At 43.3% G+C, this 27,904-nt stretch overlaps 1 protein-coding gene across 8 annotated transcripts in view; it reads right to left on the bottom strand.

The window, feature by feature from the left end:
* Nucleotides 1-5,457: 5,457 nt before the first annotated feature.
* The window catches only part of HGSNAT (heparan-alpha-glucosaminide N-acetyltransferase), an 89,310-nt gene continuing 66,863 nt past the window's right edge, over nt 5,458-27,904 (bottom strand). For 3 of the 8 annotated variants that reach the window (XM_064585454.1, XM_045879948.3, XM_045879951.3), the window contains 13 exons: nt 27,473-27,542; nt 26,664-26,773; nt 24,635-24,711; nt 23,877-23,907; nt 22,189-22,349; nt 20,914-21,029; nt 11,597-11,718; nt 11,082-11,208; nt 9,650-9,736; nt 7,809-7,886; nt 7,141-7,211; nt 6,931-7,043; nt 5,458-6,350 (listed from right to left, as the gene is read on the bottom strand). In XM_064585454.1, the coding sequence (XP_064441524.1) occupies nt 6,169-6,350; nt 6,931-7,043; nt 7,141-7,211; nt 7,809-7,886; nt 9,650-9,736; nt 11,082-11,208; nt 11,597-11,718; nt 20,914-21,029; nt 22,189-22,349; nt 23,877-23,907; nt 24,635-24,711; nt 26,664-26,773; nt 27,473-27,542 (1,345 nt within the window). In that variant the 3' untranslated portion in view covers nt 5,458-6,168. Of the gene's footprint in view, nt 6,351-6,930; nt 7,044-7,140; nt 7,212-7,648; nt 7,759-7,808; nt 7,887-8,014; nt 8,143-9,649; nt 9,737-11,081; nt 11,209-11,596; nt 11,719-20,913; nt 21,030-22,188; nt 22,350-23,876; nt 23,908-24,634; nt 24,712-26,663; nt 26,774-27,472; nt 27,543-27,904 lie in introns of those variants that run through there. The other 5 variants (XR_010409672.1, XM_064585452.1, XR_008506492.2 and 2 more) reach the window with 5 other exon arrangements.

Raw genomic sequence — 27,904 nt, forward strand, 5'->3', positions numbered from 1 at the left:
CAGGAAGTTTTAATACCAAAAACCTTTACGCCAGAATGAACTTGAGTGAACTTCCAGTGAGGGAGCTGTGGGCGGGGGTCTGTGCAGCAGCCAGGGGAAGGTGCCTCCTCCCTCCTGCTGAGCCCAGGTGCCCTGGGGGCCGGCTCCCAGCCCTGGCTCGGCCGGGCCTCTTACTGCCCTGTACTGAGACAGGTTAACTCCCCTGTGCCTCAGGCTCAGCCTTGAGACACAGATGATGGGACTTGCCTCACAGGCTGTGAAGACTAAGGTTTCCCTCACGTGACATCTGTGGAAGGGCACCTTGTGTGTCCCGCTGGGCCAGTGTTAGTTCGCAGGTTTATTTTCTTCTTTGCCTGTCCTGAAATATATCAGGTAAACATGTAACAAATATTTGTTTCTAGGGGCTACTGAAGAATGAGAGGGCTAAGAAGTTAGTTACTTTGCATTAAAAGTTTTAGATCTACAGTTGACCCTTGAACAACAGGGCAGGGGCATCTGGGGGCAATAGCACCCCCCCCCCCCCCCCGCACGGTTGAAAATCCACCTATAACTTGATTCCCCAAAAACTTACCTACTAATAGCCTACTGTTGACTGGAAACCTTACTGACCTGGGGTTACTCACCTTACAGTGAGACACAAAATGTTGATTAACACGTATTTTGTATGTTGCATGATTTATATACTATATTCTTAAAGTAAGCTAGAGAAAAAATGGTAAAATCATAAGAAAAATACATTATAGTACCGAACTATAAAAAATCTATGTATAAATGGACCCATTTTCAAACCTGTGTTGTTCAAGGGTCAACTGTATTAAAATCAATAAAGTGGTTTAAGTAGTAGACACCTGATCTCAGAAAATATTCCACCTACCTCATTTTAAAGTGTTTATCAATTTAATATGAGTTGATTACAAATATATAAATCATCCTGTTGTTTTGATTGAGGAATGTGTTGGCCCCTAATAGCTTTCAAATTAAACACTCTTACCTTTTGGTTTTATACCTTCCTCAGATTAGTATTGGCGGGCAACATACATCAAAACAAGACTTTCTGATACCCAAATGTGTAGGCACCAGATAAAAAAGAATGAATTTTTTTTTTTTTTTCAATTCAGTGTTGCCACCCCCGTGTGCAGAATTGCAGGGGAAATGCCATAGAATAAAATGGGAATGCAGACCAAGTTTGCAGACAAGACAGGGCGGGGCAGGACTGCTGACCTCTGGCTCGTGAGGACCCATCCACACCTCTTGCACTGAGACATGACCAAACTCCAGCACAGCTTCTAGCAGTGTAAGGCCGCGTACCCAGGATGACCCTAGACCCCCTTACAATGCCCACCTGAGAAAGCTGCACATTCGCAGAATGTATTTGATTCGGCCAAAACATGGTGATGAGCAGATAGGTCCCTGAACCCCCTCCTAGAGTTATTTTTAGAAAGCTGGCAATTATAAATCCTTCTGCTGCCCTTTGAGATGTGAAACTACCACCGGAAACCATCTCCATAAGGACCCAAGATGTCTCCGAAACATAAATATCCAGGAGGAGAAGGGCCTAGTTCAGGTGGGCACCTTACCTTGCTTCAACATGCCCCACCACCTCCCATCATAAAGATGGGAGAAGCGCCAACTCACAAATCCAGATGGCCTTGTCACACAGACGAACCCCATCACACCCCTCGCTGCCTTTCCCTTAGCACCCCCAACCTTTAAAAAAGTCTCCAGCCTTTTTTTCCAGGGAACTGGCTCAGTTCACATTGGACCCCCAGTGCAGTCAAGTCTGCCCTCACCCCTCCGTTAGAATGGCTTTGTTTCTCTTTGACCCAGGTCAGGCATCACCTGGGATTAAACTGACTCCTGGGCAGAACTGTGTCACAGACAGGATTTGGCTAGATGGAGGTACCGGTCTACAAGCTAAACGACGCTTGGAGTTTAATATCAGCAGGAAAACTATCCTGGGTTGAAATAAAAGTGCATGACTACAAGCAATCAAGGACAAGAACAAACAGCCTTAAAAGGTGGGAAAACCAAAGACCTGATTTTCTGTCCAACTCCAGTAGTCCGGACAGAATTCCACCAGAACCTGGAATGGGACACTGCAGGAAGCCATGTGCTCCACACTGCAGGGAGCAAGGCCAGCTAGCTGTCCACACGGCTAGCACTTTGGATGGAATTCTGCAGAGGAAAGCCAGCAAGATAATGGCATCTTTTGTCAATGGCAGTGTTCTGACATACACAATTAGATAAAGGGTTTATGAGGTCTGAGGCATTTACGACATAAGGCAAACATCTAGCATTTCCATCAACTTTGAATTGGAAATGCATGTAGCCTAAAAAAAAAAAACACCACCATGTTTTCAAACTAATGCCCAACACATACTGATTACTAAGAGAAAAATGTTGGCTACACTACACTCTGGTGAAAACAGATTACAGAGATACACAACTAAAGACAAACACTAGCAGTGTGTTTTCCCACCTCATTTCAAAGTTCCAACAAAAGGAGTGTTAAAAATCTCAAAAGCTGAAATTGTGCCAGAAGCTGCATTGTTAATAGGGTCATGGATCCTACCGTGTATTGCTTAGTGTTTTTAAAGACCCACCCTTAATTTTTTACAATTGATAGAGATCTCTTCCTGAAAAGCAGTTTTGATATGTTGAGCTTTCTCAAAAGTCCATTTGTCTCCCCCGTTTTTTTGCGAAACAGAGCTACATTAAAGGAATAATAACTATTATGTTGGAATTTCATTTAAGCTGACACCCTTTAATACATCCTGGATTATTGCATTTATAAAAGATGCCCTTTATTGGGGCGCCTGGGTGGCTCAGTTGGTTAAGCGATTGCCTTCGGCTCAGGTCATGATCCCAGGGTCCTGGGATCGAGTCCCACATCGGGCTCCCGGCTCAGCGGGGAGCCTGCTTCTCCCTCAGACCCTCTCCCCTCTCATGCTGTTTCTCTCTCTCAAATAAATAAATAAATAAATAAATAAATAAATAAAAAAGATGCCCTTTATTGGCCAGAGTGAAAAGACAAAAAGTATAAGAGCAACAATTTATTCACTTAATTATAAATAGGAATGAGTAATGGAAGTACAAAAAAATGAATAAACAACATCCAAGTACTACATCCCGGCTCTAGAACAGTATTTTGGGTTTTATTAAAGAACTCGACCCCGACTTCCCTGTAAGACATTCTTCCGACTGTGCCACTCACTCAGGCACACTCGTCCCCTGCCAAAGCAGGTCGTCCGTGTAGCCATGCCATGGGCTCGTCAGTCCACAGTCCCTTGTCACTGCTGGTTTCACGAGTCAGATGAGAGGCTAGTAGCCAGTGAGACACAAGCAGATGGCTGCTGAGAGGCTTCTGGGGAGGGTTTTCAGTCTAACGAAGTCATGAGATGCACAAAAGGGGATGCCCTCTCCTTCGGGTGGGGTGTCACGGTCTCGTATGTGTGGCTGTCATGGTGCGCTGGCCGCACAGGCAAGTGAGCTGGAGCCAGCCCACCTCAGGCCTTCTTGTATGAGCCAAGTTTTCCTTAAAACCCAGCTGAATCAGGATTTCCTGGTCCCTACCATTCAATACACCCTGATATATATTCCCCTATTCAAGAAATGTTTCTGGAGGGGCGCCTGGGTGGCTCAGTAGGTTAGGCGTCTGCCTTCGGCTCAGGTCATGATCTCAGGGTCCTGTTATTGAGCCCCAAATCGGGCTCCCTGCTCAGTGGGGAGCTTGCTTCTCCCTCTCCCTGCTGCCCCCCCGCTTGTGCTCTCTTGCACTCTCTCTGTCATAAAAAAGAAAAAGAGAGAAATGCTTCTGGATAACTCATCCAGAGAGACCCAACTCAGCCTGACTTTCCAGGACTTGGGATGACAGTGTGACCATCCACGATGACTCACTGCAAGAGAAGGGGGCAGCAGGTTTCCTCACCAACTGTCCCCTTACACATTAGCAAAAGGAACATTTTCATGGGGCACTCCGGACACAGTAATTTTATCAGCACTTAAATTTTAAAAACAAAAACCACCATTGCTTTGCTTTGATAAATGTTTATTTAGCGCCTGCTAAGTACGAGGCACTGTGTGCGCACCATGAGGAATATACAGATGAACAAGACATAATTCTTGCCCTTAACAAGCTCACCTCTAGTGCGGGAAATGAGACAGGTACACAAGTAACTATGACACCAGGCAGAAAGCGGTAAAACGCCATGAGACTGATCCCAGCAAGGTATTATGAGAGGAAGAAAATACTACTTTTGGATAAGAATACGAGATTAGAGAAGGTGTTTCAGAAGTAGTGGGTCTAACGGTCAAGTGTACCCAGGAGAAAATTAAGGGGGAAAAGCAAAGCAGGAAGACGCCAAAGTCAGAAGCAGGAGGTGCTAAGTGCTGGGAGGGGAGGAGCCTGGCGGGCTGGCGGGGGCGGGGCGCGGGCGGGGGGGGGCGGGGCGCGGGCGGGGGGGCGGGTCAAGCAGCCGTAAGACGTGTCCGGCGCCCCGGAGGGTGGTTATTACGTAACTTTGAGGGAAGCTTTTGTATGGAGGGGCTCTTACCCGAGCTTTTGCTGCATAAAGCTTAACCTGGAGGCGACGGGTAGTGACTTCTCAGAGGAAGGACTGAGGGGCGGAGGCCGGACTAGGGCGACAAGGCCGCGGCAGCGAGAAGGCAGGAGCTTCAGGTGGAAGCATGGAAAAGGGGGCATGGAGGGGGTGAGGTGAGTGAAAGGTTTCACAGCCAGAGACAGAGAAGGAGCCGTTCACGGAGCTAGGAGAATGCAGAGGGAAAGTCTGAATTTGGGAAGAGAGGCGGCAAGACGGGGTGCCGGCGTGCCGGCGGGCGTCTGCGCGGAGGGTCCCGCGGGCAAGGACGCGTGGGGCTGAGGGTTCGGGGCCGAGGCCCACACAGGCCAGAGAGTCGTCGGTGCTGTGGTGACGGCTGAAGCCAGGTGCAGGTGGCCCCGTGTCAGCGCGGAAGGGTTTCAGCCCACGTACAACGTTCCGCCTGTGCTGCATACAGAGTTCTCACGGAAAGGTCGTCAAGCATGATGACGCGTCCTATGAGGAGCGCTGCTTCTCTTTGCATGTTCTCCTGTCTTCGCTCCTGAGAGACTGCTTCCTCAGTTTTGTGATGCCCACAGGGAAGTGCCTCCACTGTGGAGGGCCACTCTGAAAAGACCGACTCCAATGACAGGTGGGGTTTTTTAACCTTCTCGTTATCATTTATTTTGAAGAGTTTTCTGTAATAAAATTATTTTCCTAAGGATTTCAGAAAAGCTCTTGATGTATCCCACCTCAATGAGCCGAAGAGCTGGAAGGAACCAGAGAGGCATCACTTGTCTCCCTCATGTCACAGACGAGGGAACTGCGGCCCAGGGAGGCCACGGGACTGGCAGACATCTCACGCGGCAAGGAGAGCAAAGCTGGCGTCACAAGCAAGACTGTGCTTTTCTCTGCCACACTACAGCCCTGGGTGCCAGCCACCGTCTAGACACACAGTGAGAAAGACAGACAAGTGGGTACACAGCCGAACAGGTACGTGAGTATTGTAACTGTAAGCAAGAGTGGCTGGGAATAACACATCTATATTTTAACTTCTTTTCCAAATGGGGAAAAGGAGAGAATGCCTGCCAATAGAAAGGCATTTTTTGGACCCACCAATGCCTTGCAGATCTGAAAAGGAAATTACTCTTTCTTGAAATATTATACTGCACTTAACCACAAAAAATATTAGGCTGCATCGCTACACATCCCATCTGATCAGCCACAACAGAAATGATGGTCTTCTTGGTTGGCATGTGTGCACTCGGAAAGGCAGGCTACAGGAAAACAAGATCAATAAAAATTAGGCTTTAGATTGTTTTATCTGTCACAGAAGGAAAATGCCCATGGCAGTTTCCTTTTGAAGAGTTAAATGAGGAATCCTTAAAATGAAGTTCTAAATATATCCATTTACATAGAAGGTGGAGAAAAAAGACAATTATATTCCAAACATCTAAGTCTCAAAGACACAGTTCTGATGAACAGCCAGAGCGCATCAGCATGTTCCCCAATCATTGGGAAATACGCATCCTACTGATTTTATAATTCATGGTTCCCTTTAATAAAGGCTGCTTCAGCACTCCCCCCAGGCCCACTAGAGTCTGCCAGCAACACATTTCAGCTGGAGCTGTCAGATTTTCCAAAAAACCTTCTTTTTATAGAGAATGTAGGCAATGAGCACCCAAATAGCAGTGGCGACTATGTTCTGAGTTAGATGCTCTTTGTGTGACTGGTTGTCCTGCAGCTTCCACTGAAAGGGGAAGTAGTTCTCAAACACCTCGTGGCCAACGTACACTAGAATAGAGTTCATTCCTGGAGGAGAGAGAAAGAAAATAATATTTTCCTGAGTCACATCTGATCATCTATTTAATTCTTGAAATTTGACTTTAGTCCAATGAAAAAAACAAAAAGCACACACTTATATTATTGGCTACTGCCAAAAATAAGTAACGCATATCTTAAATACTTAAGTATAAGCTAGAACAAAAATTAGAACATATTTATAGTGATGTAATTCTTGAATAGTAAATCTATAAGGAGAGCCAAAATCATGAACTTTTCTTTTCTAGACCAGAAACTTGAGGTCAGAAAAATGTAACTGTCACTAGAATCGGAGGGCTGAAGTGAGTCACTGAAATGACTGGGTCTAGGGCGCCTAGGTGGCTCAGTCGGTTAAGCATCTGACTCTTGGTTTTGGCTCAGGTCATGATCACAGGGTCCTGGGATCTGGCCCCGAGGAGGGATCTACGCTCAGTGTGGAGTCTGCTTGAGATTTTCTCTCTCAGTCTCTCCCTCTCTCCTTCTGCCCCTCCCCACCCTGCATGCACATGCTCTCTCTCTCTCTCAAATAAATAATCTTTCAAATCAACTCCAAGCTTAGAGGTTTGTTTACCTGGGTAGAAGAATGGGGTTCCCGTCCACAGTCTCTTCACATCTACAATGGGGTATAGGATAAGCAGGATGAAGAAGGCAAAGGAGCTCAGTGTGGTGACATACGAAATGGACCTGCAAGGCGAATGAGGTGTTTCAGGGCTCCTGAGGAGTGCATCCAGCATCAGCAAGATCGACCCAACATTAAAATTACTCTGTTTTCTGTACCTACCACAGATTTTTGTTTATTGGAATAAAGCCTTCATTTTCAGAAATTTTCGTCAAAGCAACAGAAATAAGCCCCTACAAAAGGGGGAGAAGGATATTAGGTTTTTTTATATTATCTCAAAAAACAACTGTGTTTCAAAACTGGAAAATGTGTTATTTAATTCCTTAGGGAGGGCTGAAAATTGTGTCTTATATTTTATTCTTTTAACTGGAAAACTATTTTCAAGATGCATAACTGAAAATATTCTCCAAAACAAAAATCTCCAAAGCATTCTCTTGAGTCGAAGGTAAACTAGTAAATAAATTAGAGAGGAAACGTGAGGGATAAAATGAACAGCCCAACTTTCAACTCTCCGTCACAGGGAGATCTGGAAGCGGACTTCTGAAAGCTGTTACCCTGCTCTTCCTGGCCTGGCTCCCCACCGGGACCCACACTATCTCGTCACGATTCCAGCTGGCCTTTCAGCGGCAAACACTCTTAGTTATAAAGACATTTGCCTAAGAAAATAAACCTGAGAGTTCAGGTGTGAAGATGTGTTCCTCTCCTCTGCTCTTCTGGTGTAGAATGTAACTCCTGTGCTGTGGTCACAGCTCCTGTCCAGCGCTGCTGAGCATTTTCTTTCTTTGAAACACGTATGGATGGGATTTTAGTGAGGAACACCAGTTACTTACTAGAAAACAACACCAGGCAGTGAATCTGATCAGAATGTCTTTGGTCTGATCCTTGTAATATAAGAGTATTTTTCCTGCCTGGAGAAGAAAACACAGATGACCAAGAGAACTGCTTAAAGTATATTCGTGTTTCGTGTTCATCCACTGTCCTAATCATTCAACAGACAGACTCATCTGCCAGGCAAACTGCTAGATGCGGGGATTACCGAGAGGAATGGAACGTCACCCTGCCCTTGACGGCTGGCCACCAAGGCACGGGGAACTCCTCGGGAGGATGGTACAAGATGCCAGGGAGGAAGTGCCGTCCGGTTGAGGCTACGGGCAGGAAGGGCATCTGGGCAGAATGGAACAGCATGCACAGAAACAGGTCAAATGGCTGAAAGAGCATGCGTCCCTGAGCTGCAGGTCAGTGAGACAGGCTAGAGGGTTGGGAAGGGCAGGAAGGTGGGAGGCAGGTAGGTTTGCGGGTCTCACTGGTGAGGCACGGGCTTTCTCCCATGCGAGGGAAGGAGCTGAGGAAAGTCACTTCTCCCCCACCCCAAAAAAACAGTAAGAAGGGACCAGTTCAGACTGGCCTGCTGGACGGCCTGGTCTGGCAGCAATACAGAAGAGGGACCGGGACAGGGTGGTACTAGAGGCAGAAACAGTACAATCTGGACTTTGCCTAAAATCCCCTGAAATTAGGAATTAATTTCTGAAAAACATCAAAGAATAAGAAAATGTTCATAATTTGTAACTAAAGCTAAAATTTATGAATGTTTTCTATGTGCCAGTTCTTAGAATTTTACATGAATGAACTCATTCAATCCTCTCCACACCTTCCTGAAGTAGGTGCTACCGGAGCAAAGAGGGACGAACATGCCCGAGGCTACCCAGCTGGAAAGTGGTAGAGCAGGGTTCAAGCCCATCCAGTGTGGCCTCAGGTCTGCACTCCTAACCCTACCCCAGGCTGCTCTCGTGGCGCAGATTCACACCTGCAGATCTGCAGATGCAGAGATTAAATGAATATATGTGAAAGCACCCACTGTGAACTATAAAGTGCTACAGAGGTGAGTATAGAACAGTATTTCTAAATATGAATCGCCAAAACTTACATGCCTTAGACCTGCACTACCCAATATGGTGGCCACTAGCCACCAGAGACTATTTGAAATTAAATTTAAATTAATTAAAATGAAATGAAATTTAAAATTTCATTCCTTGGTCATACTACCCACATTTCAGGTACTCAAAAGCCACATGGACATGAATATTTTCATCAGAGCCTTCCATCAGCTGCTTTACATGCTTTTCCCTCCCCCCAGTTAGCTCTGCTCAAATAGTAGTTTCAAACACCAATAAGGAGAACTTTAGAGGAAAAAAAAATCTAGACTGCTCAGAATTTTAACAAAATTGCCTGTGAGATAAACCAAGGACAACCTGTATTGACTTTGGCATACAATATGCATAACCTGAAACCATACAGAGTGTGCACAAAGAAATAAATGTGACAACAGGGGACACAGGGACTTCCCAACACCACCAGTACACAAACATTCTGCACACCCCAGCAGGGAGAACTTTTCCCCAGAAACTACTCTGTCTCCATTGCTAAAATAAGCCATATAAACAAGGAGAATTTGGGGGTGGGGGGAGAAGATATAGGAATTATACCTAATTATTTCCATGTGCTGAATTTTAGCAGTATCTAGTTCTGACAATCTGTCACATGTAACAATTTACTAGACCACAGAAGGCATGTTTCCAATTACTTGTTTTAATGAAATAGTTTTTGAATTAGTGATGAATGAATAATCATGAACTGTCAGAAAAATGTACACCCTAATGAAATGAACGAATACCTGAATTCCTAAAAATGCCATCACAATGGAGTTGATGGTCCCTAAAATTCCCTCTGGATCATAGGCCACCTCAGTGTGATAAAGCACCTTAACAAAACAGAAAAAGAAGGCAGAACTCACTGACCACGAAATGCATGCAAACAATTTGGAGATCAAATACAAACCTGAATACACTCCAGAATTCAATATTTTTCATTTTTGCTGCAGAAATTCATGGACAACTTGTGGGGATTACAGGCAGAATACTTCTAATCAACAAAGTGTGGGGTGTGTGATACCAGAAGGGGACACAGAGCCCAGGGATGAGCCATGACCCAGAGCAGCCACTTCAACTTCAGGGGCCAGTGATTTGAGGCATCCCTAACCGGTTCCAACACTGTGCATAATACCTTCATAACTGTCAGGTTGGTCAACCCTACTGTAACATCAAAAAGCTGTTCCTGGGACACCTGGGTGGCTCAGTTGGTTAAGTATCTGCCTTCAGCTCAGGTCATGATATCAGGGTCTTGGGATCGAGCCCTGTGTTAGGCTCCCTGCTCAGCAAGAGCCTGCTTCTCCCTCTCCCTCTGCCCCTCCTCCTGCTTGTGCTCTCTCGATTGCTCTCTCTCTCTTAAATAAATAAATAAAATATTAAAAACAAAAACAAAAAAAAAGCTGTTCCTTTCTAACTTCCTTTACGGCAAATAACATTTAAAAATATATCTGTATTATTTTATTATAAAACAAACGTTCATGTAGAAACTGCAGAAATTTGGCAACAGACAGTGGTGGATCCCACAGTGCATTACTCTGATACCCCCCTGCCCACCCCTCTCTGGACGAAAGTATTCATTCCCTGAGCTAGCAGAAATATTAATGGCCAAAAGCTCTCAGCCAAGTCCCTTTTCTGGATCTGTCCTTGACTAAAGAGAGCTGCCTCTCCAGGAGTCCCACTCCCCTACTGGGGGCAGTCCACATCCAATGGCCAGATCCCTCACTCCAATTCAGAACAACTCTAAAGCACCAGTCTAGCCCCCCAGGAGATGAGCTAAGGCCTTGTGTGACTGTACCAGTCAGTCCAGCTACCCTTTCTGCCCATTCCTGCTTCCTCTGATCCCCAGCAGGGGCTGATCCCAAAAGGACGGCCTGATAAGCTTCCTGCACACGAATCTCAGCCTCAGAGTCTGTGGCCAGGAAGTCTGACCTGAGCCACAGGGAAAAAGCACACCGCCACATGCTTGATCCACTGCATTTGCACTTTCAAATCCAAAGTAATGGATACACACGGCCCCATAAAACATTACATTTCCTAAATCAGCAAACTTGAAATAAAAATTAGGTCCCATCATAGTTTGTTAAATGGACAGTCTCTCCAGTTGGCCAGCCCTTTCTGTTTTCCTTCATGTCAGAGCTCCCATGGGTCTAGCTCAAAGTGCAAGCGAGGCTCACTCACGGCCGAAGAAGGATGCTGGTAAATGTGGTCATCACCCAGAAGCAGGCGGTCAATGTAGCCAGCAGCTCCTCCGGTACAATTTGGATACTTCCCCAAATCTCCAATGCCACCAGGGCCGAGATAACCACTGGGGAAGTGAAAACACGTACTTAATTGACAAGACTTCAGCGGGAATAAGGCTTATCCTGGCAACTGTTGCAGCCCAACGAGGAGCCTCAAACACGGAGACCCCTCGGCGCCATGCACTCCTCACCGATGCTCTTCTGACTTGACTACTCCCCACAAGCTAAGGTGGGCAGCCCAACTTCCCTTCAAACAGACCCGGAAAAAGCCTCACGGAGACATTCCTCTGGACATACACCAAACTCCTCACCCATACACATAATGCCTCAAAGGAGAACAAAGAGTGAAAGCAAGTTCCTCTCCCTCGGGAAATCTGCAAGCTCTCACCCCAGAAGCTCTGACTTGGCAGAAAAGGACATGCAAAAAGGGATTACCTCCGTGGGCTCACTTACGTAGGACATCCAGGAACAGGCAAGAAGAATGTCAAGCCCAGCCAAATGCTTTCCAGCATCAGAATGAAGAGCCACTGGGGCCAGCTGAAGATGATGTCTCGAAGGGAAAAGCAGCTTCTCTCCTGAGTGAGGGGTTATAAAAAAAAAACATAATATGAACTACATGTAAGTAGAAGAGGAAAAAATATGCAGTAAACGTATTCAGGAAATTCCTGGTGATTCTTCTGTTGGCCTTTATGGGAGTAATACAAAAATAGATGCATGTTTATTTCGTATATATTACGTGGTCTACCTGCCCCTCTCCATGAAATATCATAGTAAAACATTAGTTAAAAAGATATCACTGGATGGGATGCCTGGATGGCTCAGTCAGTTAAGTATCCAACTCTTGATTTTGGCTCAGGCAAGATCAAGCCCTGCATCTGGCTCTGTGCTCAGCATGGAGTCTGCTTGGGATTCTCTCTCTCCCTCTCCCCCTCCCTCCACTCATGCTCGCCCTCTAAATAAATAAGTAAAATCTTAGGAAAAAAAAAAGAAAAAAGAAATCACTGGACAATTCTACTCCTATACCCAAGAGAACTGAAAACAGATGTTCACACAAAAACTTGTACACAAATATACATGGAATCTTTATTCATACTAGCCAAAGAATGGAAATAAGTCAAATGCTCATCAACTGATGAATATATCTAAAAAGTGGTACATTCATAAAATAGAGTATTATTCAGCAGTAAAAGGAATAAAGCACCAATACATGGCCCTTGAAAAATATGCTACATGAAAGAAACCAAAGAGAAAGGCATAATTCCATTTATAAGAAATGTCAAAATAGGTAAATCTACAGAGACAGAAAGTAGATGAGGGGTTGCCCGGGGCTGGGGGGGTCGTGGAGAACAGTGAGTGACTGGTAGTGAGTACAGGGTTTCTTGTGGGGTAATGAAAATGTTCTAGAATTGGGTAGTGGTGATGACTGCACAACTCTGTGAATATACTAAGTATCATTGAATTGCACGCTTCAAACTTTTGAGTTTTTTTGGTATGTGCAATATATCTCAATAAAGCTGTCATTAAGGGGGGCGGAGCAAGATGGTGGAGGAGTAGGAGACCTGGATTTCGTCTCCTCTCAGGCATTCAGCTAGATAGGGATCAAACCATTCTGAACACCTACAAACTCAACAGGAGATCGAAGAAAAGAATAGTGACAACTCTCTCATCAGAAAAGCGACCGCTTTCTGGAAGGTAGGACGTGCGGAGAAGTGAATCCGAGGCGATATTCGGGAGGATAGACGGAGGGGGAGGGGCCTCCGTCTGCCGCTTCTGGCAAGTGATAGAGCCGCGGAGCACAAAATCGGAACTTTTAAAAGTCTGCTCCACTGAGGGACGTCACTCCGGTGGCTAAGCGGGGGGTGGAACCCTCCGGGACAGTGTGGTCTCAGGACCCTCGGGGTCACAGAAAGACCGGGGATGCCTGAGTGTGGCAGAGCTCCCAGGTAACGGAGCAGGGAAGCCGGCTGCAGAGGCGGAGCCGAGGCGCGGGCTCTCAGCTCGGGGTCGCCATAAACCGGGATCCGCGGCACAGTCGGGCCACTACTCCTCCAGCAGGGACCCAACAAGCGGCAGATCCGGGGAGACTCACCTTCCTCCCCCGAGAGGAGCCGCACGGGAGTGCACCGCAGGGATCTGCTGGGTTTGGAGACTCCACCCGGGGTCGGGTGCCAGAGATAGAAACGCGCGGTCACAGGCCGTGTGAGCACGGAGTGCGGCCGGAGACCGGGGAGATGGGAGTGACTGGCGGCTTTTCTCTGGGGGCTCACTGAGGAGAGGGGCCCCGAGTTCTCGGCTCCTCCGGGGTGGAGATTGGGAGGCCGCCATTTTCACTCTCTGCCTCCAAAGCTGTACGGAAAGCTCGCAGAGAACAAAAGCTCTGGAGAGCAACCCGAGCAAATTACTTAGCCCGGACAGGGCAAGGGCAGGGCAATTCCGCCTCCGGCAAAGACATTTGGGAACCACGGCAACAGGCCCCTCCCCCAGAAGATCAGAGAGAACAGCCAGCCAAGACCAAGTTTACCGATCAATGAGAACGGCAGAACTCCGGCACTAGGGGAATACTGCACATAGAATTCATGGCTTTTTTACCATGATTCTTTAGTCTTTCAAGGTTAATTTTTTTTAACTGTTTTTTTTTTTTTAATTTTTCTTTTTCCCTTTTTCAACCAACATCTTATCAATCCTTTTAAAAAACATTTTTATTTTTCATTTTTAGAGTCATATTCTATCCTTTCATAGTAGTTACCCATATTTTTGGCATTTATATATAAGTTGTTCTCTTTAAAATTTTGAGATAGTTTCTTCTAACAGATCAAAATATACCCTAAATCTCTAGTATATGGTTTTTTCTACTCCCCTGCCTGATCACATTCTCTCCCCTTTTTTTTCTTTTTTTTTTTAAATCCCCTTCTTTCTTTTTTCAAACAACTTCTTATCAATTCCTTTTATAAAATTTTTTATAATTTCCATCTTTACACTCATATTCCATCCCTTCATCATATCAACCCTTATTTTTGTACATATATAAGTTTTTCTTTCTTTAAAATTTTGGGAGGCACTTTCTTCTAACAGACCAAAATACACCCCAAATCTAGTGTGTGGCACTGATCTATATACCATATAGATCATATTTGATCACATTCTGGTTTTTTTGGTTGTTGTGGTTTTGTTTTGTTTGTTTTTGTTTGTTTTTATCTTTATCTTTTTCTTTTTTTTCTTTTTCTTTTTTCTCTCTTTCCCTTTCTTTTCCCACTGCTTCAGGTCTTTTCTGATTTGTTTAGAGTATATTTTCTGGGGATGTTGTTACTCTGCTAGCATTTTGTTCTCTCATTAATCTATTCTCCTCTGCACAAAATGACAAGATGGAAAAAATCACCTCAACAAAAAGAACAAGAGGTAGTATCAACTGCCAGGGACCTACTCAATACAGACATTAGTACGATGTCAGATCTAGAGTTCAGAATCATCACTTTAAAGATACTAGCTGGGCTTGAAAAAAATGTGGAAGTTATTAGAGAAACCCTTTCTGGAGAAGTAAAAGAACTAAAATCTAACCAAGTAGAAATCAAAAAGGCTATTAATGAGGTGCAATCAAATATGGGGGCGCTAACTGCTAGGATAAATGAGGCAGAAGACAGAATCAGTGATATAGAAGACCAAATGATGGAAAATAAAGAAGCTGAGAAAAAGAGAGATAAACAACTACTGGATCATGAGGGCAGAATTCGAGAGATAAGCAATACCATAAGACGAAACAACATTAGAATAATTGGGATCCCAGAAGAAGAAGAAAGAGAGAGGGGGGCAGAAGGTATAATGGAGCAAATTATAGCAGAGAACTTCCCTAATTTGGGGAAGGAAACAGGCATCAAAATCCAGGAAGCACAGAGAACCCCTCTCAAAATCAATAAAAATAGGTCAACACCCCGACATCTAATAGTAGAACTTACAAGTCCCATAGACAAAGAGAAAATCCTGAAAGCAGCTCGGGAGAAGAGATATGTAACCTACAATGGTAGAAACATTAGATTGGCAACAGACCTATCCACAGAGACCTGGCAGGCCAGAAAGGACTGGCAGGATATATTCAGGGCACTAAATGAGAAAAATATGCAGCCAAGAATACTCTATCCAGCTAGGCTGTCATTGAAAATAGAAGGAGAGATAAAAAGCTTCCAGGACAAACAAAAACTAAAGGAATTTGCAAACACAAAACCAGCCCTAGAAGAAATCCTGAAAGGGGTCCTCTAGGCAAAGAGAGACCCTAAAAGCAACATAGACCAGAAAGGAACACAGACAATATATGGTAACAGTCACCTTACAGGCAATACAATGGCACTAAATTCCTATCTTTCAATAGTTACCCTGAATGTAAATGGGCTAAATACCCCAATCAAAAGACACAGCCTATCAGACTGGATTAAAAACAAGACCCATAGATATGCTGTCTGCAAGAGCCTCATTTTAGAACCAAAGACACCCCCAGATTGAAAGTGAGGGGGTGGAAAACCAATTACCATGCTAATGGACACCAAAAGAAAGCTGGGGTGGCAATCCTTGTATCAGACAAATTAGATTTTAAACCAAAGACTGTAATAAGAGATGAGGAAGGACATTATATCCTACTTAAAGGGTCTATCCAACAAGAAGATCTAACAATTGTAAATATCTATGCCCCTAACATGGGAGCAGCCAATTATATAAGGCAATTAATAACAAAAGCAAAGAAACACATCAACAACAATACAATGATAGTGGGGGACTTTAACACCCCCCTCACTGAAATGGACAGATCGTCTAAGCAAAAGATGAACAAGGAAATAAAGACTTTAAATGACACACTGGACCAAATGGACTTCACAGACATATTCAGAACATTCCATCCCAAAGCAACGGAATACACATTCTTCTCTAGTCCCCATGGAACATTCTCCAGAATAGATCACATCCTAGGTCATAAATCAGGTCTCAACCGGTACCAAAAGATTGGCATCATTCCCTGCCTATTTTCAGACCACAATGCTTTGAAACTAGAACTCAATCACAAGAGGAAAGTCGGAAAGAACTCAAATACATGGAGGCTAAAGAGCATCCTACTGAAGAATGAATGGGTCAACCAGGAAATTAAAGAAGAATTAAAAAAATACATGGAAACCAATGAAAATGAAAACACAACTATTCAAAATCTTTGGGATGCAGCAAAGGCAGTCCTAAGAGGAAAGTATATAGCAATACAAGCCTTTCTCAAGAAACAAGAAAGGTCTCAAGTACACAACCTAACCCTACACCTAAAGGAGCTGGAGAAAGAACAGCAAATAAAGCCTAAACCCAGCAGGGGAAGAGAAATAATAAAGATCAGAGCAGAAATCAATGAAATAGAAACTAAAAGAACAGTAGAACAGATCAACGAAACTAGGAGCTGGTTCTTTGAAAGAATTAACAAGATTGATAAACCCCTGGCCAGACTTATCAAAAAGAAAAGAGAAAGGACCCAAATCAACAAAATCATGAATGAAAGAGGAGAGATCACAACCAACACCAAAGAAATACAAACAATTATAAGAACATATTATGAGCAACTCTATGCCAGCAAATTAGATAACCTGGAAGAAATGGATGCATTCCTAGAGATGTATCAACTACCAAAACTGAACCAGGAAGAAATAGAAAACCTGAACAGACCTATAACCACTAAGGAAATTGAAGCATCATCAAAAATCTCCCAACAAAAGCCCAGGGCCAGATGGCTTCCCAGGGGAATTCTACCAAACATTTCAAGAAGAATTAATACCTATTCTTCTGAAACTGTTCCAAAAAGTAGAAATGGAAGGAAAACTTCCAAACTCATTTTATGAGGCCAGCATTACCTTGATCCCAAAACCAGACAAAGACTCCATCAAAAAGGAGAATTATAGACCAATATCCCTGATGAACACGGATGCAAAAATTCTCACCAAAATACTAGCCAATAGGATCCAACAGTACATTAAAAGGATTATTCACCACGACCAAGTGGGATTTATCCCTGGGCTGCAAGGTTGGTTCAACATCTGCAAACCAATCAATGTGATACAATACATTAACAAAAGAAAGACGAGAATCATATGATCCTCTCAATAGATGCAGAAAAAGCTTTTGACAAAGTACAGCATCCTTTCTTGATCAAAACTCTTCAGAGTATAGGCATAGAGGGTACATACCTCAATATCATAAAAGCCATCTATGAAAAACCTACAGCGAATATCATTCTCAATGGGGAAAAACTGAGAGCTTTCCCCCTAAGGTCAGGAACGCGGCAGGGATGTCCACTATCACCACTGCTATTCAACATGGTATTGGAAGTCCTAGCCACAGCAATCAAACAACAAAAAGAAATCAAAGGCATCCAAATGGGCAAAGAAGAAGTCAAACTCTCATTCTTTGCAGATGATATGATACTTTATGTGGAAAACCCAAAAGACTCCACCCCAAAACTGCTAGAACTCATACAGGAATTCAGTCAAGTGGCAGGATATAAAATCAATGCACAGAAGTCAGTGGCATTCCTATACACGAACAACAAGACAGAAGAAAGAGAAATTAAGGAGTCGATCCCATTTACAATTGCACCCAAAACCATAAGATACCTAGGAATAAATCTAACCAAAGAGGCAAAGGATCTGTACTCAGAAAATTATAAAATACTCATGAAAGAAATTGAGGAAGACACAAAGAAATGGAAAAACGTTCCATGCTCATGGATTGGAAGAACAAATATTGTAAAGATGTCAATGCTACCTAGAGCAATCTACACATTCAATGCAATCCCCATCAAAATATCATCCACTTTTTTCAAAGAAATGGAACAAATAATCCTAAAATTTGTATGGAACCAGAAAAGACCCCGCATAACCAGAGGAATGTTGAAAAAGAAAAGCAAAGCTGGCGGCATCACAATTCCGGACTTCCAGCTCTATTACAAAGCTGTCATCATCAAGACAGTATGGTACTGGCACAAAAACAGACACATAGATCAATGGAACAGAATAGAGAGCCCAGAAACGGACCCTCAACTCTATGATCAACTCATCTTTGACAAAGCAGGAAAGAATGTCCAATGGAAAAAAAGACAGTCTCTTCAACAAATGGTGTTGGGAAAATTGGATAGCCACATGCAGAAGAATGAAACTGGACCATTTCCTTACACCACACACAAAAATAGACTCCAAATGGTTGAAAGACCTAAACGTGAGACAGGAGTCCATCAAAATCCTAAAGGAGAACACAGGCAACCTCTTTGACCTCAGCCGAAGCAACTTCTTCCTAGAAACATCACCAAAGGCAAGGGAAGCAAGGGCAAAAATGAACTATTGGGACTTCATCAAGATAAAAAGCTTTTGCACAGCAAAGGAAACAGTCAACAAAACCAAAAGACAACTGACAGAATGGGAGAAGATATTTGCAAATGACATATCAGATAAAAGGCTAGTATCCAAAATCTATAAAGAACTCATCAAACTCAACACCCAAAGAACAAAGAATCCAATCAAGAAATGGGCAGAAGACATGAACAGACATTTTTCCAAAGAAGACATCCAAATGGCCAACGGACACATGAAAAAGTGCTCAATATCGCTCAGCATCAGGGAAATCCAAATCAAAACCTCAATGCGATACCACCTCACACCACTCAGAATGGCTAAAATTAACAAGTCAGGAAACGACAGATGTTGGCGGGGATGCGGAGAAAGGGGAACCCTCCTACACTGTTGGTGGGAATGCAAGCTGGTGCAGCCACTCTGGAAAACAGTATGGAGGTTCCTCAAAAAGTTGAAAATAGAGCTACCATATGATCCAGCAATTGCACTACTGGGTATTTACCCCAAAGATACAAAAGTAGGGATCCAAAAGGGTATGTGCACCCTGATGTTTATAGCAGCAATGTCCACAATAGCCAAACTGTGGAAAGAGCCAAGATGTCCATCGACAGATGAATGGATAAAGAAGAGGTGGTATATATATACAATGGAATATTATGCAGCCATCAAAAGGAATGAGATCTTGCCATTTGCAACGACGTGGATGGAACTGGACGGTATTATGTTGAGCGAAATAAGTCAAACAGAGAAAGACATGTATCATATGACCTCACTGATATGAGGAATTCTTAATCTCAGGAAACAAACTGAGGGTTGCTGGAGTGGGGGGTGGGGTGGGAGGGATGGGGGGACTGGGTGATAGACACTGGGGAGGGTATGTGCTCTGGTAAGCACTGTGAATTGTGCAAGACTATTGAATCTCAGATCTGTACCTCTGAAACAAATAATGCAATATATGTTAAGAAAAAAAAAGAAGAAGAAGGTAGCAGGAGAGGAAGAATGAAGTGGGGGAAATCGGAGGGGTAGACGAACCATGAGAGACGATGGACTCTGAAAAACAAACTGAGGGTTCTAGAGGGGAGGGGGGTGGGAGGATGGGTTAGCCTGGTGGTGGGTATTGAGGAGGGCACATTCTGCATGGAGCACTGGGTGTTATGCACAAACAATGAATCATGGAACACTTCATCTAAAACTAATGATGTAATGTATGGGGATTAACATAAGAATAAAAAAAAATAAAAATAAATAAATAAAAAATAAAGCTGTCATTAAAAAAGCTAAAATACATTTTAAACACTGGGGAGGGTATGTACTATGGTGAGCGATGTGAATTGTGTAAGACTGATGAATCACAGACTTGTACCCCTGAAACAAACAATACATTATATGTTAATTAAAAAGTGCATTTTAAGAAAGGAAAACGAAATTTAAACTTTTGGAGCTGTCGTGACTGAAGGAAGGAGTACAGCCCATCTATTCTTGGTGGCCCACCCAAACCCTCACTCCACTGTGGAGGTGGGAGATGAATTCTCCACAGACCTTAGGTCCCATGTGACTAACCAAGCCCGCATTCATGTCTAGTCTCACTTCACCTCAAGAAAACCCACAGCAGAGGGTACACATACAATGACACAGTGGACAGAGCAGGTAAATGAATAATGATCCAATGCACTCCAAGGACGTATAACCAAGCCATCATTACAGGAATAGCCAAGAAAATCTGGGGTTCAGTGATGAATCTGCTAGTTACATATACAGAAAGGAGCTAGAAAATAAATTCAGCTTTATTAATTTATTAAGGACCCCAAGTGGAAGAATTTAAACATTTCTTCCTGAGTTTTTATCTCTACTAGGGGGAAAAAAGCTTAATTCAACAGAGCAATTTATAGTAAGATAGAAAGCAATTGTGAAAGAAGTGAGGCTCTCACATACTTCCCACAAATAAGAAATATGAAATAGCCAAGGACAGCCACGGACGATACTGCCATTTTCCTCTACCCTACCTTGGCATTTTTCCTCCAAGTTGAATCTTCACAGCATCTATATAGATACTGAAATGTTTTGTGAGTTTTCTATATATCTTGTACTATAATGCCCCCAAGGATTGAACTAGCAAACTAGATGATTCTGGTATTATTTAATGCCATCAAAAAGCATTTGATTACTGGACATTTAAAAATTTATTAAGAGGGGAGATCTCATGTTATGTGTTTTTTCCCCACAACAGAGAAAAGGATTGGTGTAAAGACTAAAGGAAAATAACTAATTGAAGGAAAAAAAGAATGTACTTGACTAACGCAGTTAAGGAGTCTACTGAGATAAAGTACTGTGCTCAGAACTAAAGAAAGTTCTGAAAATCATACAGTGATTCCCACCCACCCCCAACCGTGTGTTTAAAAGCAGATTTCTCACCGAGGCACAACTTTCAGGGACAGGTTTAGCAAAGATGAGCTCTAACACGGCAACCACAAAGTAGGTCACCCCCAGCCTCTGGAGCACGCCAGGAATTCGCACCTTATCCCAAGACACTGCAGAAGGCACAAATTAGGTGAAGTGTTAGCCAGCATTCCTCCTCCTACCCAAGACAACATTATTGTTTTCTAAGGGGGAAACATACCTCCATTGCACTTAAGTTGCTTTCTAGGCTCTTGGAGATAGGCATAGGGGACTTGGCTCAAACTCACAGCAGGAAGTGGCCAGCTGGGACACGGGGATAAGAACACATGTGTTCCTTGGGTGTGAGATAAAGCAAGGACTACCTGGGCCCTGAAGTTTCTCTCCTGGCCCTTTGTCGTTCTGGGTACGGATTCAATCAACTCTCACATCCACCCGCAACCTGCAGAGCCAGCACAGGCCACCAATGGACTCTCCCTATCTTACAGGCTACATGGCTACATCACTGGAAGTGTGTGACCATGTAATGAACCCTACAATGTATTCTCCTGGGAGCAGTGGCCCACTTTTTTGGAGAGGCATCAAATCAACTATTATGTGACACCTTTCCTTCTGACCCCAACTGGAAGTGACCTCTACCTCCTCCTAATGCCTACTCTTAGTGCTTCTTGTCCAAGGGGACCATCTGGCTATTGTCCAGATAATTGTGTCCTGTTTTGCTAATGCCACTGGAAGCCCCTTGAGTACAGCCAACTACTGCCTTCCCTGACCCTGATGTGGGTCCCAAGCAAGGGGTGTGCGTCCTTCCCTCAGCCTTCCTAGCTCACTCACACTGCTAAAACAATAACAAAGATATTCTTTCCCAGCAACCCAGCAGCATACGGGTGATGACAAAGGTGGATTCTTGAACTACCACACAATCGCCTTATTATGAAAGTCGATGAATCCAAAGTGGCAGGAGGGCAGGGTCTAGAACCAGATGACCTGATCTGGCTCTACTACTCTGTTGCTGCACTTAGAAGATCCACAGAAAACACTTCAATCTCTCCGGGACTCAGAGTCTTCCTTTGTACAGCAGAAGGGTCTGAGTGGTCTTAGACGCTCTTCCCAGGTCTGAAGTCCCAAGACAGTAACAATAATGCCCGAAGTTATACAAGCAGGTATACATTTTTTTAATAACTGTTCTTTTTTGCAGGTACCTGAGATGGAGGAATTATATTTCTTTTAAATTACGACATGTAGCTTCCATATTTCAACCAGAATGTATACTAATAGCGGGGGAAAAATACTTACATGGACCAAGGCAGTAATTGGGGTTCACAATGACCACTCCTATACAGATTAACAGGAAACTCCTCCATGCAATTTTCCCCAGCAATTTGAATTTTGAACATCCTCGCTGCAGTATGGAAGTCATTGATAGAAAAATTGAAGATCCCATAATAAAGACAAACCTAGAAAAAAAGACAGCTAGTAAGAGGTGGTCATTTCTAGGGTGGGTTTTTTTTTTTTGTCTATATATCATTAATATTTTATAATCTACTACATAAAAGAAGCAATACATGATTTTTCTAAAGTAGCCAATTATTGAAATAATATTGAAGGAAGAATCAGAACATAACCCTGTTGGACTATAAGGTTTGTGCACCTTCAAGTCATATCCTAGAAGGAAAATTCTTCAGGGCTGAGTGTAATTTCCAAGGACAAGTCTCTCATTTATTATTAAAGAGAAACAATGATGAAGATGCTAGAATCTAAACAACTGGACTTTCAGGAGCATGCCCTCAAAGACATGTCAATCATTTCTAAATTCACTCTTTCTCCTAAAAGAAAAATGAAAGCTAGATTCCTTTTTCTAATTTTGTCTGAGCCACATACCTCTTTTCTTCCCTTTTATTATACTAAATTAACTCTTTTTTAAAAAAAGTCAGAATAGCAATCTTTCCGATGATTGAGCGTGGGGTTAATAGAGGTGAGAGTTTGCTCTTGCTACATTCCTTGATGTCCTCTGGCTTCCTTTCTTGGGGTCACCTAATTGGATAAAAGTGTCTAGTAACAGGAACGGGAACACATTTCCTATAGGGAACCTCGTAAAGAATGTACATAAATGGGGAGCCTGGGTGGCTCAGTTGGTTAAGCATCTGCCTTCAGCTCAGGTCATGATCCCAGAGTCCTGGGATCGAGCCCCGCATCAGGTTCCCTGCTCAGCAGGGATTCTGCTTCTCCCTCTGCCTTTGCCCCTTGTTCATGCACGCTCTCCCTTCCTAATAAATAAAATCTTTAAAAAAAAAGAATGTACATAATTACCAGGTCTTCAGGCATGTAAAACTTCCTCCTCCCAAAAACCATCTCAAACAAGAACCCCAGCTCCCCCACAAAAAACCCTGAGTTCCTATTAGTGATGAAACACAAGGAACTAAAGGCATAAACCAATAGCTAGTACTACATCCTAAAGATGGACAAAGTCACTCAAAGCATCACAGGCAAAGACACAAATCCCACATTGTACAGGAATCAGGGTCCCTTGACAAGGTGAACAAGCCACAGATGATCAGAGACAGAGTGCATTGCTCCTGTATTACTTTAAATTTTAATTTAATACTATCATTGCCCGGTTACATACTTATCAGAATCTCCTGATGCTAATATACTACATTTCTTTTAGGAAATATGATTTTTATACTTATTTTCAGGATTAGTGGGATTTAACTACATATTCAGAATTTATGATTTCCTACAAGATCCAGGATCTTGTATAGCGTATCTACAATAACAAAATGTTCCGTGTCATCTTTTATATGCAGGTTTTAGATAAGCCCTATACCAAGTATAAGAACTATCCAGTAACACAACTTTTGGAAGGACCTGTGAGCAACATAGGCCTGCAGCCCAGAACTCAAGGATGGTTTCAGATAAAGGCTCCAGCATCAGCTGGACACTTGGATGACCTATGGAAGAGCTGGTGGTAGACTGCAACTCACCATGGGAATACGAGGTCAGCCACTGTCAGTCCTGGAGAATAACACAAGCACAAGAGTAAGGAAAAAGACTCTAGAATGTAAGTACTTCCTAAATCTAGAATGGCTCCATTATATACTAATATATATGGAAAGTAAACTCACATAGAGAGTTCACAGGAAAACACTGAAAACACACAGACGCTCCCTGGGAACTCTGGAACCAGTCACCAGGCCTGAGGTATTTCCTAAGAACATGACTGGACATGGGAGAGCCAGAGTAGAAGTCTGGACAAGTCTGTTATCTTCAAGCTGTAGTATTCAAAATCCATTCTTAAACCAACTACTGAGCCAGATTCACCATTACTCAGCACCACTCAGACCAACCTGAGTTCAATGGCACCCCGAGGAGGACCATGAGTCTTAGAAGGCAGAACTCCCATGTGGCTGTATTAAAAGGCATATCTAAAATATGACAAGAATCATTTATAACTAAATTCTTAACAGCTTCTGCAGAGTCCCACAGCCCTGCAACAGAGACTTGGGCAACCATGTGCTATCACAGTGAAGCATTACAAGGCTACAGCACACAAAAGCAAGAACAAAACAAAAGGGTTAACAGCATCATCTAAAGGTCATTCTATGGGAGCAGGAGATCAGCGCTCAAAGGAAGATGGTGGGACCTCATCTCTGAGTTCCTGACGGAATGCTGAGAGGTTCTCTTGTCCACACTTCTCTGAGGGGTCCTATGCAAGCAATACTACTTTTAGGAAATATCTTACCATTCCAACTTGAGTGTTTGAAGTACCAATATTTTCCTCCTCCATAATTAACGAAGACCATGAGGATGAGAGCTATCCTGTAAAGCAGCAAAAAGCACACTTTCAGGGCTTGCCCTTGTGACAGGGAATGGCCCAACTATAAGACACACACACACATACTGACAGGGGCAGTCACAACACAGATACACTTAAAGAGCAGGAAACTATTATTTCTAATCACTACAATCAGGGCCCTACACAAAGCCCTTCTGTTGCCAACATTTCCAACATGATTTCTTAATTTTTTTTTTTTAACTAAGCTCCACATGGGGCTCGAAATCACCACCATGAAATCAAGACCTGAGCTGAGATCAAGAGTCGGACGCTCAACTGACTGAGCCACCCAGGTGCCCTCCAACATGATTTCTTAAGAGAAATTTACTGACACTGAACTGTGTAACTTGAAAACAAAGCAAAACATTTCCAATCACTCAATTCTGTGCTAATTACTTAGATGTTGCAAGTTAAAGAACCGTAGTAGAAGGCATACAGTCATTAGAGCTAAGGGCTCAAATCATGCACCCTCAACTCTTATTAGGGCAAGACTCTTATGTTACCTCAGTCTGCTTCTCTGTAAGAGAGGGAACACGCTCACAGGGACCCCCGGGACCACTGAGGTACCTAACCAGCGCTTGGCACATTTTAGGCACTTAATAAATGTTAGTTCCTATCTATCTGCAAACATCTCATCTCCAAAAGTGGCAATGAGAATCAAAAAAAAAAGAGGAATAGAGGCACCTGGGTGGCTCAGTTGGTTAAAAGCTTCTGACTCCTGGTTTCGGCTCAGGTCATGATCTCAGGGTTGTGGGATCGAGCCCCTCATCAGGCTCCACAGAGGGCGTGGAGCCTGTTTAAGATTCTCTCTCACCCTCTGCCCCTCTCCCCATCCCTCTCCTAAAAAAAAGAGAAAGGAATACAATAAAAAAGACTCTGAATATGCTACTATCTGATGCTAATTCTGCAGGATACTGAAGACTGAAGCCTTGAGTGTGTCATTGCAGTTATCTGTGCGGACTCTGGGGCCCAACTCCTGGAGTCAGATCCCAGCCATCCCACATAGTCCCCGGTGACCTCGGGCACATTACTTAACTCTGTGGCCCAGTCTCTTCACCTGTACAACAGGCATATTAAAAGTATATGCCTCATAGGATTGTGAAGAGATTGAATAAACTACGACAAGTAAGAACAGTGCCTGGCACAGGGTGAGAATTCAAAAATTCTTAGCAGTGGTTATTATTATTGCCTGGCTTCCAATATGCACCCCAGGAGGACTCAGTGTCTGGGAGGCTGGGACAGAATTATAATTATCACTGGAGTTTTAAAGCCCTCCATGAGGGACGCCTGGGTGGCTCAGTCAGTTAAGTGTCTGCCTTCAGCTCAGGTCATGATCCCGGAGTCCTGGGATCGAGCCCCGCATTGGGCTCCCTGCTCAGCGGGAAGCCTGCTTCTCCCTCTCCCACTACCCCTGCTTGTGTTCCTTTCCTTGCTGTGTCTCTCTTTATCAAATAAATAAATAGAATCTTTAAAAAAATAAATAAAATAAAATACAACTTGCTGTAGGACTCTGGATTTGCTTCCCAGAGGGCCTGATATTCAAGCTGTTTTGCTAGCAATGGGGAAGGGCCAGGGCTGGCGCATGCTGGTGTTTCATTTGTCCAATGGGACACGGTGGGGCGGGGGGGGGGGGGGTTGCGGATGGATGGGGAGGCCCCACCCATGTGCTGCTGCCTGCCCACATGACCTTAACTCAGCAGAATCTACCTATCAGTGGAAACTGGTTCTGGCCTCAACCCTTGATTCCTCTCTAGCAACTTTATATTTGCTATCATGACAGTTTTCAAGTAAGAGGCCACTGATTTATTTTTACAGCAAGAAGTCCTGCCTACCCTACAAAACAGAAGATATGTAAAATACCAAAAAGTGTGTTTATGTGCAAACATGTAATCCTAGACTACCTGTGCCCACAATGTCCCAAGGGAGCCCCACATACCCCCTGAACGTGTCTATGCAGCGGAGGCGTGGTGTTGCAGTGGGTGGACGCCATGCTTCCAGTTGAGCATCACCACCGATGGAGCCTGCCCTGCTTGGAGACCCCAGCTCCTTCAGAAAAATGGGGAGAGATACATGCCAGTTGATAATACTAGTGAGTTAATTTCAGTTTTCTGTTTTTTAGGGAAGAAATTAACAGACAGGAGAGCTAAAAATCATTGTCCTGAACAATCCTTTCATTTGCTTTTGTAAAGATCCCATCCAGAGGTTTAGTTTTTCACATTTGATTTTTGTGACGTCTGCTGAGCCACGCTGATGAACAACCACAAAAAACTGGTCCATAAGTGCATCTGGTACAAGAGTATAAGCAAATATGTCCATAAGTGGACATATATATGTTCATAATGAATTTATTAACAGAAGTAATATGTTTAATCACCACAGGAGGCCATCGATTTGTAGATTTCATATTGATGGCTCTATTCTTTTGTTTTTATCTTGACACTCTCTACTTAACTGGATCAATTCAACAGTGCTGCCTGCAGAGAGAAAAATGTCTCCACACCGTGCATATAATGCAACCCGAAGTTCCAACCTCACCAGGAAAGAGAAGGAGACAGTACTCTTCACCAAAGCTGAAGAGAAGGCTGCCTGCTCTTTATTAAGGATACAGAACACACGACCGACCTGGCCTTCCACAATATAAATAAGATTAATTAAACCAGATAATAAAGATTATTAAATAGGGAATTATAAATTCCAAATCTAGAAAACCACCCAGAGCACACATGATGCATTCTAATAACTCACAGAATTGATGAGGCGATCAGTTTCCCGGGAATTAATTGCTTTAGAAATCCAATTATGAAAGTCATCCAAACTGTAAATAAATAAAAAGCTCAGTTAATTCATTTTCTTTGGCAGAATTTTCAAAATGATGGCATACTGTATTGAAAGAAGATTCATTTGAAGTTCATACTCTATACAAGTCAAAGAATTAAACATTTTAAAGTGTCTTTAAGTGTGGTGGATCTTACTTCATCCACACTCCCACCCCCTGTCCCCTTGCCTGCCTTAGATTGACTATTTTAAAGAATCCCAAGCATGATATTATTTAATCCATAACTACTGCTGTTTGTAGCTCTAAAAGATAAACAGCCCCCTCTTTTTTTAACAGAACTGCAGTTCCATTATTACATTTTAAAATATTATCAATAATTCCTTAGTATCACCAAATAGCCG

This window comes from Mirounga angustirostris, unplaced genomic scaffold, assembly GCF_029215605.1.
Source record: "Mirounga angustirostris isolate CCGP_5_RB_7025 unplaced genomic scaffold, mMirAng1.0.hap1 SCAF_2, whole genome shotgun sequence".
In the NCBI taxonomy this organism is placed as follows: Eukaryota; Metazoa; Chordata; class Mammalia; order Carnivora; family Phocidae; genus Mirounga; species Mirounga angustirostris.